The 10,140-nt window shown below is 36.2% G+C and overlaps 1 protein-coding gene across 3 annotated transcripts; it reads right to left on the reverse strand.

The window, feature by feature from the left end:
• Positions 1–392: 392 nt before the first annotated feature.
• LOC145017414 (uncharacterized) lies at positions 393–3,440 on the reverse strand. Of its 3 annotated transcripts, none has more exons than XM_078975450.1 (5): positions 3,134–3,440; positions 2,943–2,989; positions 2,552–2,842; positions 2,309–2,439; positions 393–752 (listed from the first exon to the last, which is right to left on the reverse strand). In XM_078975450.1, the coding sequence occupies exons 1-3, from the start codon at positions 3,209–3,211 to the stop codon at positions 2,647–2,649; spliced, it is 321 nt and encodes a 106-aa protein (XP_078831576.1). In that variant the 5' UTR covers positions 3,212–3,440; the 3' UTR covers positions 393–752; positions 2,309–2,439; positions 2,552–2,646. The 3 variants fall into 3 exon arrangements, with proteins under 3 accessions (XP_078831576.1, XP_078831575.1, XP_078831574.1); XM_078975449.1 differs by lacking the exon at positions 393–752 and adding an exon at positions 764–2,125; XM_078975448.1 differs by lacking the exon at positions 393–752 and having other exon boundaries at positions 2,176–2,439.
• Between the last annotated feature and the right edge of the window lie 6,700 nt (positions 3,441–10,140).

Here is a 10,140-nt window from a genome sequence, read left to right on the forward strand (position 1 = left end):
TGAAAACTCGTGGGGATCCATGGGTGTTAATGTTAAATAGAATTTAAAATTTATTTGTAATTATTTAATTACACAATAAATGGTAAGTATTTAACTACAAATGAAGATTTTTAAAACATTACTTTTTACTGTTTGTTAATCGTTAATGGTGATTGCACGTTAGATTAATAGAAATTGTTGTTGTTTTAATCTATTTTAATCCCTTGAACTTTGTTGTTATTTTCTAGTTATAGATGTTTTCAACTTTGTTTGAAACCCAAAAGTAGTTTTTTTTTTTTTTTTTTTTTTTTTTTTTTTTTTTTTCAGTGTATTAACCATATGGATTTTTTCCAACAAAAAATTATATATAATTGATATTAATAACTATTTAATATAAAAAATGGTGTGGTTAAGTTTCAAAGCTCGATTTCTGGTTCTAGTTTAGGCTGAGTTTTTGTTCACGCTTATCAATTATAACAATGTACTTTCTAAGTAAATTGTTATTTTAGAGTTATATTGCAAAATAAAACTTGTTTTTCAAAAAAATAACACTTGAATGGAAGAAAGAACTAAAAAGAAGGAAAGAAGTGAAAATATGATTGCTTTAATAAACAAATCAATGAAAGGACATTAGCATGTGATGTATATTTATCTCTAATATGATCGCTTTAATTAATAAACTATAGTAATATCACATCAAAAAACAGGTTGCCCGACAAAATAATCACATTAAATTATTCAAAACTTACCCAACTTTTCCATGCAAATTCAACCTACAAAACAACAAACCAAGCATTTATCTCTACTTATTAGTTTTTCCTTCAACTCATAGAAAAAAAAAGGTAAATTCGTTATATAAACACTTTTTTATGCTAATATTCAAGAAACATAGTTATTGCTCTATAAAACTACGATGAAATCAGTATCTGATCATCAATTAGCTTAAAAAAACTAAAGTTACAGTAAACAGAACCAAAAAAAATAAGACAATGTATACCATTAAATTGAAAACATCATAAAGCAACAACCAGGCCCAACTAATGTGTTAAACGTAATCATTTTGCCGCTTGTATGATTAATAAAAATTGAACCGTTTATTCTCGTCTTACCCATATTAGTGAAATTCTTTTTTAACGGAAAAGCCCCTCCAAAGTACAACCTTAAACCTTAATTTTACAAAAACAAAATCATTACATTCAAGATAAAAATTCATAATGTTAAGAGAATAAACTTGAAAGTGCTAAATTCCAGTTTCCGCACGGGATTCAAATCTCCATAACTATTTGCTACTTCTTTCATTTACCTCTATATGAAAACAATTTAATGTCACCTAATTGTATATTTGTAACTGTTTACACATAATGTTCCTCCCTTCCAACTTAACTGTTTCAAGTCCTGTCACGTTCAAGTGAAACTTAACTATTTGAACACTATTATGACCAAAAACAACATGAAGGGGGTGTATTTGCTATCTGCATAAAGAAATATTTATGAATGTAAATAATCAAAGTAATTGGGTAAATGTTACTCCTTACTTATGGATCATCAAATCATCTCATTTATAGAACATCAAGAATAGCTAGTATTTCTTTTTTCACCTTGTCTGTTCAATGCTTAACTATGTTTAAGCTGATACATCAAGTAAAAAAATGGAAGAAGTGGAAACCACATGTTTTAAGTTTAAATAGAATTAAAAAAATAATTATGTAAAGCCAAGGTCAGCCAATAGCTCAAAAGCAAGTGTTCATGGTGTTTGAACACAAAAAAGAATTGTGTTTTACAATCCAAGAACAGTAAAAAATGAAGTACAATGCTTTTTCTAGTAGGTTGCAAATAAAAGAAACTATTTTTCTGTAAAGTAAGATGTTATAAAATGCTATTTTTAATCCAAAGAACAATTAAAAAAACTGTTTTAAAATCTCAAAGCAATAAATAAAAAAAGCAAGTGTTCATGTTACTCTAACATTAACCTTCATTTTATTCTAATTTTTAAAGTCAAACAGACTTGTAATCGATATGATACCGAAGATAATCAATTCCACATGCTAAGATCCAAGTCTGTGAATTTTGTAATCTATGGTTTTGTAGTTGAAGCAGAGAAGCTTTTAATTTAAGATGGCATATTGTTGATTTGAGCAAACAGATCCTGTAAATTAAAGATTAAAAAAAAAAACTACATTTTAAAAACATGGCTGATGAAAAATACTAACTATTGATAACTATTAAAAAAAATCCAAAAACAAAAACAAACAAAAAATCAATCCAAACAACAAAGCCCTCAATGACAAATAGCTTAAAAAAAATTGGAGTCACTTGTTTTGTTTATTACCAGATACCATAAAGGAATGATGTTTCTTTTGAATTCAGTAGCTACTTTCAAAGAATGAAAGCACTTATAGCCAAATATAGCCACTTTACTACCAACTTCCACATTTGCTGTTTTCCAAACGGCACCCACCCCTGAAAGCATATAACATATTTTCATAAATTCATAATTTGTATAAATAGACTTTGTTATCAGTTTATCATAAACATAGTAAAAAGAGAATAAAAAAGAAGACAATTTAATTACCAGTTGATACACCACAACTTAAGAGGCAATCTCTATTTGGTGGGGTTGCTGGAACATATTTAGTTACATGAGCAATGTCAACCACTGTGTATTCACTAAAGTTTCTCCATTGATGTCTGTGAATCTGCTTGTTTCTTCTCTATAAATCCAAGGAAAAACTTTGAAAGGAAATTTTGTACATAGGTTGTTTTTTGGGGACAAGCAATTTGTACATTCACCACTAAAAAGATTGGGATCACATTGTCGCCTTCGACAACTTCATGTACACCTTCTCCTACACTCTCTACAATCCTTTAATGGAAAAAAAAAACAGGATGAGTGTAATCTGATTTCAGATTAAAATTTTCCCAAAAAAAGAAAGCGCGGATTAATAAATTCGATGAATCCTTACCCCATTGCTTCATGACCGACTATTCTGGGGAAAATTGCAGGAGGATGCTTCAAGAGAAAACAACGATTGTTAATAAACATCAACAAAACACCTGATGAATTTGAATTTGATAAAAATGGAATTTAAATCCTAAAAAACGAATAAAATTATCACGTTATCCATCACAACGAAAGTGCACAAAGTAAACATACCTTGGAGAGTTTGAGAAGAGCGTTTTCGCGAAGATCAGGACTACTGAGATCGAGTACCAATTGCTCTGTTGACTGCATTTTTCGATCAATATTCTGATTTCCTCGACGGCATTTGGGAACACAAATAGATATGTGGTAATTTCGCGTATGAAAAAAAAACTCAAAAAGGGTCTCCGTTTGAGAACACAAGAAGCAAGCGTGTCGCCCTAGTTTATAGGAATTGATTTGGAGATGATTTCGTTTCAAAACCCTAGCTTCCTCCAAGAGCGGCTGACTTGTAATTGTTTGTGAGATAAAACGAAACCGTATGTAGAGGAAATTTAGGGGTGAAAATGAGCGGGAAAAATCAATTGAATGGGGCTAAGAGAATGCCACCGGCGAAAAAAAAAAAAGTACTTATTTATTAGATTAGGGGATATTTTATACGACATGTTAGTATTTTTAGCTACATTTCATCTTAGTTAGAGATAAAAAGATACATATAATGTTTAAATTTCTGTTTTGAAGCAGCGAAGACATGTTCGGGATAAAAAGAGAGAAAATGCGAAGCTAAAAGCAGGATTTCTGGATTGAATCAACAAAAGTCAAAACGTAGATGATTTTGAAGTCCCATGGCGTGGTCACATGCTTGCCACATCATGGATGAGAGTATTGATTCGATAAACACGTTAGAAATCTTAAAGGACAAACGAGGGGATCGATCTCATAACATGTCCATCTATTCACTACAGCATGACTAACATTTTTAAGGAAACTATATATATATATATATTCGACCTTTTTCTCACTCTGTGACTTATGCAAAAAGATTCATTTGATCATTGACGACTAGAGGACCCTCTTAGTGCCTTTGCATATTAGAGATCGATTGTAGAGCTAGATTTGAAGAGATCGAGAGTATAATCACGATTAATCATTTGGTTTGCTTTGTTCTAACCATGTGTTTCAAAATTTACTTTGTTTTATTTATTTATTTATTGTTTTTTTTGTTGTAGTTATGTGCTAAAAACCCTTACTTTCGTTTAGAGTAGATAAACCTTGAACATATGCGTTGATTCTGAAGATTTTAGATTTAATATAGTCGTTTATTCGTTACACTTGCTTGATAAAGATCCTTGTGTGTTAAAGTTTCAATATTTTTTGTTTATTGCTGAGTATTATTAGGTTTAGATGATCAAGCTATCTTTATATGCTTGAATCTTTGATTTTATGAACTATAGAATTGTATGATTAGGGTTTTGGCCAAAAACCTAGGCTTAAATAGAAAAATTGGTAAGCTTAATGTGTTAGATTATTTGTGATGATCATTCATATATTGATAATTGGTATTCGCTATCAGTGACATCAATTTAGAATTCAAGTCTTTCATGATTCGAACTAAACACTGATATATATATATATATATATATATATATATATATATATATATATATATATATATATATATATATATATATATATATATATATATATGAATATTAGTTCACTTGATCACTGCAATTGATAGTTTTATTAAATCAAAGGATTAGTACTTTGAATAGTGTATTAATCAGTATAGGAATCGGTAAACAAATAAATTGAATCCATTTCACTACTGATAAAGTCAACCATAAGGAATAGGCGAGTGCGAATCTAAATGGAAGCACTCTTTTTATTTGTTTTAAAATTGTTTTCTGCTCGTTTTAAGTTTAAGTACTTGTTTGTTTTCAAGTTGTTTAAAAATTGAATGCTAAGAAGTTTTCTAAACTTTAAATCAGAGAAACCCCACTTTTACTTTATGTAATTATTTAACTTTTAGTAGATATTTTAACTTTGAATCATTCATGTTCCCCAAGTGCTGCCCAAACCTGTTAGTCGTAAGATTTTCATCTGAAACCCCAAACGGAGGCTGAAACACTAGAAACTAGAAGGGTGGCGGTTGAAACCCTATTATATGAAGTTCCTCGAATCATCTCTCAGTAAGGGCTTACAAAGAATCAAAATAACTCAGGTGACGAAGGACTAATTGTTGGAGGTAACGCTTACGAACAATGCGCTGGTGGCAGAGCTTCTATAACGGATGAAGTTAGGGTTTCTTGGCGGATAAGGTTTTCATTTCCGAGGGTTAGGATATTGGGAGGGGTTGCGATGGTGGTCAACAGACCAATGGGTGAAAGGATGGGTGTTTAGTGGTGCTACATGATCATAGGGAGGCCGGGAGGGGTTGTGTAACATCCATTAAATTCATAAAAATTTAAAACTTTTTTCAAACATTCATAATCCATTATTTCTTACAAAATAGTGTCATATTAGAGTATCCAAGAAATCAAGTCATAAAAATGTGAGGAGGTGCACAATCAAGCCTTCGCATTCCCGCAATCATCCAAAGTACCCGAAACAAAATCCAAAACTATAAACCCGAAACTTAGTGAGTTCCAGCAAAATACCAACGCCATACAATGATAACCATAACATAGCAAGTAAACAACATGCATATAGAGTATACAGTATACTGGATTTCCCTCACCGGGCCTGCAGTCTATCTGGCCCACCACAACACCACCACCGCCACCGCCTCCACAATTCGACCCTTCCGTTTTTCAAGCAGCTGTAACAGCCGTTGTGGCGGCCACCATGTCACAAATCAGCACCAATGCTACCGGTGTGGAAGGAAATGGTACTACAAATTCTAACCAGGGAGACAGTTAAGGGCGCTCAAGAGAATGTTCCTACAAATACTTCACTAATGGCAAACCCAAATACTTCAATGGAAGCAGAGGTGTCATCACTCTAATGCAATGGTTCGAGGAAACTGAATTAGTCTTTGAAATTTGTGCATACCACGAAGCAAGCAAAGTCTAATTTGAAGTTTGCACTTTATCTGACAGGGCCCTTACCTGGTGGAACGGCCATGTCAAGTCCTTGATCCTCCCAGTGGCTAATTCAATGAGCGGGGAGGACTTGAAGATTTTAATGCTAGAAGAATATTGTCCGAGGGGTGAAGTGCAAAAGTTGGAATAGGAGTTGTGGAACCTCAAAATGACAGGCTCTGACATCGCAGTCTATACTGCCAGATTTAGTGATCTAGTAGTATTGTGTCCTGGGATGGTCACCCCGGAGAGTAAAAATGTGGAAAGATACATATGGGGACTATCCCCCAGATACAATGGAACATGTTAGCTTTAAACCCGATTATTTTTGACATTGCCAAACGCTTGGCCCAGAGACTCATCAATCACGGAGTCCGCCAGCAAATGAAAGGGGGCGACAATAAAAGAAAGTTACAGAACAAAAAGAAGAACCAACCGACACAGGACCCCCACCAAGAGACAAAAAATTGTTACTGTTCACGTTGCCACTACCCCTGCCACTCTAACACCATTAGCAAAATATGCCGGGAACCTACCTAAATGCAACAAGTGCAACTTTCACCACACAGGCGCTTGTCGGGAAATGCACTGCAACAATTGCAACAAAAGGGGGGGCACACAGCTCGTTTATGTAACGCACTAGCCCAACCAATCACACGGGCCGCCAATGTCGGGGTAAGCCGAGCCTGCTACGGATGTGGGGAGACCGGGTATTTCAAAAGAGAGTGCCCAAAAGCAAGAAAGACTAATACTGGCGGTGTGGGAAGAGTTTTAGCCATAAGGCACAAAGAATCAGTTGAAGACCGCACAGTGGTTACCGGTACATTTCTCCTCAATAACTCATATGCATGCATACTTTTCGATAGTGGAGCAAAGAGGAGTTTCGTAAGCCACAAATATAAAAACATACTCAATCAAAAACCACAATAACTCAACAAAATGTTCACAGTAAAAATGGCAAACGGTAAAACTGAAAGCACTAAGGATTTGTACATAGGATGCACTCTAACCCTAAACAACCACTCCTTCCAAATCGACCTAATGCCAATAACAATAAGAAACTTTGATTTTATTATTGGCATGGATTGGCTAAGTCTTTACCGTGCTGATATCATGTGTTACAAAAAGGTCGTTTGCCTTTACCGCACAAAATATCTACGCGAGGAATACCACACCTTTTTAGCTCATGTGGTGGATAAGAAGTAGGAGGTAAAAGAAATCAAGGATATTCCTGATGTCTGTAACTTTCCTGATGTATTCTCAGAAGATCTTCCAGGAGTACCACCTGTGCAACAAGTTAAATTTCGAATCGACCTAATTCTTGGAGCCACCCCTATAGCCAAATCCCCATACCGTCTAGCACTGGCAAAAATGCAGGAGTTGTCCAGCCAGCTGAATGAACTACTAAGCAAAGGATTCATCAGACCAAGCTTCTCGCCTTGGGGAGCATCGGTCCTGTTTGTAAAGAAGAAGGATGGATCATTCCGAATGTGTATCGACTACCGAGAACTAAATAAACTCACTATCAAGAACAGATATCCCCTACCACGAATTGACGATATATTCGACCAACTTCAGGGAGCAAGCTATTTTTCAAAAATCGATATGAGGTCGGTGTACCATTAACTACAAGTCCAGGAGGAAGATGTTCCAAAAATAGCATTCATAACTCGCTATGGTCACTACAAATTCGTAATTATGCCCTTTGGATTGAAAAATGCACCCGCGGTGTTCAAGTACCTAATGAATTGCATATGTCGGACTTACTTAGACAAGTTTGTGATTATATTCATCGACGACATCCTTGTCTATTCGTGAAGTGAATAAGAGCATTTTCAACACCTATGACAAGTTTTAGAGACATTAAGGACTGAGAAGTTATATGCGAATTTCTTGAAATGTGAGTTATGGATATAGAAAGTGTACTTCCTTGGTCATGTGGTCATCAAGGAAGGGATACATGTATATCCCCCCAAGATCAAGACAATTAAAAGTTAGGCAGCACCAAGAACACCTAAAGAAATTCGTCAATTCTTAGGCCTCGTTGGCTACTACCGAAGGTTCATACAAAAATTCTCCAAGATCGCTAAACCAATTACCACCATGACTCAAAAAGGTGTAACCTTCAAGTAGGAGGAGAAGCAAGAAGTTGCTTTCCAAATGCAAAAGCAAGCCCTATGCAGTGCACCGATCCTGTCTCTCCCAAAAGGGACAAAAGATTTTGTGGTCTACTGCGATGCGTCCAAACAAGGGCTAGGTTGTGTACTTATGCAACGAGGAAAGATCATTGTCTATGCCTCAAGACAGCTAAAGACTCATGAGGTCAACTACACAACACATGACCTCGAACTAGGAGTAGTAGTATTTTCCCTGAAGATCTGGAGGCACTACCATTATGGTACGGAGTGCACAATCTTCACGGACCGTAAAAGTCTCTAGCACATCCTTAACCAAAAAGAACTCAACATGAGGCAAATACGATGGGTAGAGCTACTAAATGATTACGAATGTGAGATTCCTTATCATCCATGCAAGACCAATGTAGTAGCAGATGCCCTAAGCCGAAAGGAATAATCGGGTCACTGGGTAAAATCTTTAACCATGACTATCCATTCACACCTATCCACGCAAATCAAAGAGGCTCAGTTGGAAGCCTTGAATCCCGAAAATGTCATAGGTGAATCCTTAAGAGGAATGGATAAAAATCTAAAAGTCAAGCGTAACGGAGTTCGTTATCTCATGAATCGGATCTGGACACCGAAATTTAGTGGATTCAGAGATGTTTTCATGAACGAGGCGCACAAGACTTGATACTCCGTTCACCTAGGTTCAGACAAGATGTACCTGGACCTCAAGAAACTTTATTGGTGGCCGGACATGAAAGCCAAAATCGCTACATATGTGGGAAAGTGCCTGACTTGCGCCAAGGTCAAGGTAGAATACTAGAAGCCCTCAGGTTTGCTGCAACAACCAGAGATACATGAGTGGAAGTGGGAACGGATAACCATGGACTTCATAACCAAGTTACCCAAGACGAAGGGTGGACTTGACTCCATATGGGTGATCGTTGACAGGTTAACCAAATCCGCACACTTCCTACCAATAAAAGAGACAAACAATATTGGAGAAACTGGCCAGAACATACATTAAAGAGATTATGCGACTGCATGGAGTGCCAATGTCTTTTATCTCGAACAGGGATAGTAGATTCACCTCATGGTTTTGGCAGTCACTTTAGAAATCCCTGGGAACTAGGTTGGAAATGAGTACGGCCTACCACCAAAGACCAACGGACAGAGCGAAAGAACTATCCAAACATTATAGGATATGTTGAGAGCTTGCATGATAGACTTTGGAAAAGCTTGGGATACCCATCGAGTTCTCATACAATAATAACTATCACGCTAGCATCAGAGTTGCTCCATTCAAATCCCTCTATGGTCGTAAGTGCAGGTCACCTTTGTGTTGGGCTGAAGTGGGTGACACACAACTAGCAAAAGGGCAAGTTCCTAACAGCACCCTCACCGACCCTGTGATCATAAGGGAGACAACAAAGAAGATCGTCTAAATTCGGGAACAACTGAAAGCATCTCGAGATCGACAAAAGAGCTATGCAAATAAGTGATGCAAACCCTTGGAATTCCAGGTTGGTGACCGAGTCCTGCTAAAGGCCTCACCATGGAAAGGAATTATATGTTTTGGAAAGCGTAGAAAACTAAATCCAAGATACATCGGATCATTTGAGGTTCTCGCTAGAATCGACTCAGTGGCTTACAAACTACAACTACCACAGGATCTCAGTATGTGCACCCTACCTTTCATGTGTCCAACTTGAAAAAGTGCTTAACTGATGAAACCCTTATAATCCTACTCCATGAAATCGAGGTAAACGTGAGTCTACACTTCATAGAAGAACCTGTGGAAATCATGGACAAGGAGGTCAAGAGAACAAAACAAAGTCAAATGCTAATAGTAAAGGTTCGTTGGAACGCCAAATGAGAAACAAAATTCACATGGGAACGGCAAGACCAGATGAAACAAAAGTACCCACATCTTTTGCCCAACCCATGAAGTCCCACTCTGAATGCTAATTTCAGGATGAAATTCCATCTAACGGGGAGATGATGTGACAACTGGGAAATTTTAGAGCAAATAAGG

Source organism: Lactuca saligna, chromosome 9 (assembly GCF_052625555.1).
Source record: "Lactuca saligna cultivar CGN05327 chromosome 9, ASM5262555v1, whole genome shotgun sequence".
NCBI classification, from domain to species: domain Eukaryota; kingdom Viridiplantae; phylum Streptophyta; class Magnoliopsida; order Asterales; family Asteraceae; genus Lactuca; species Lactuca saligna.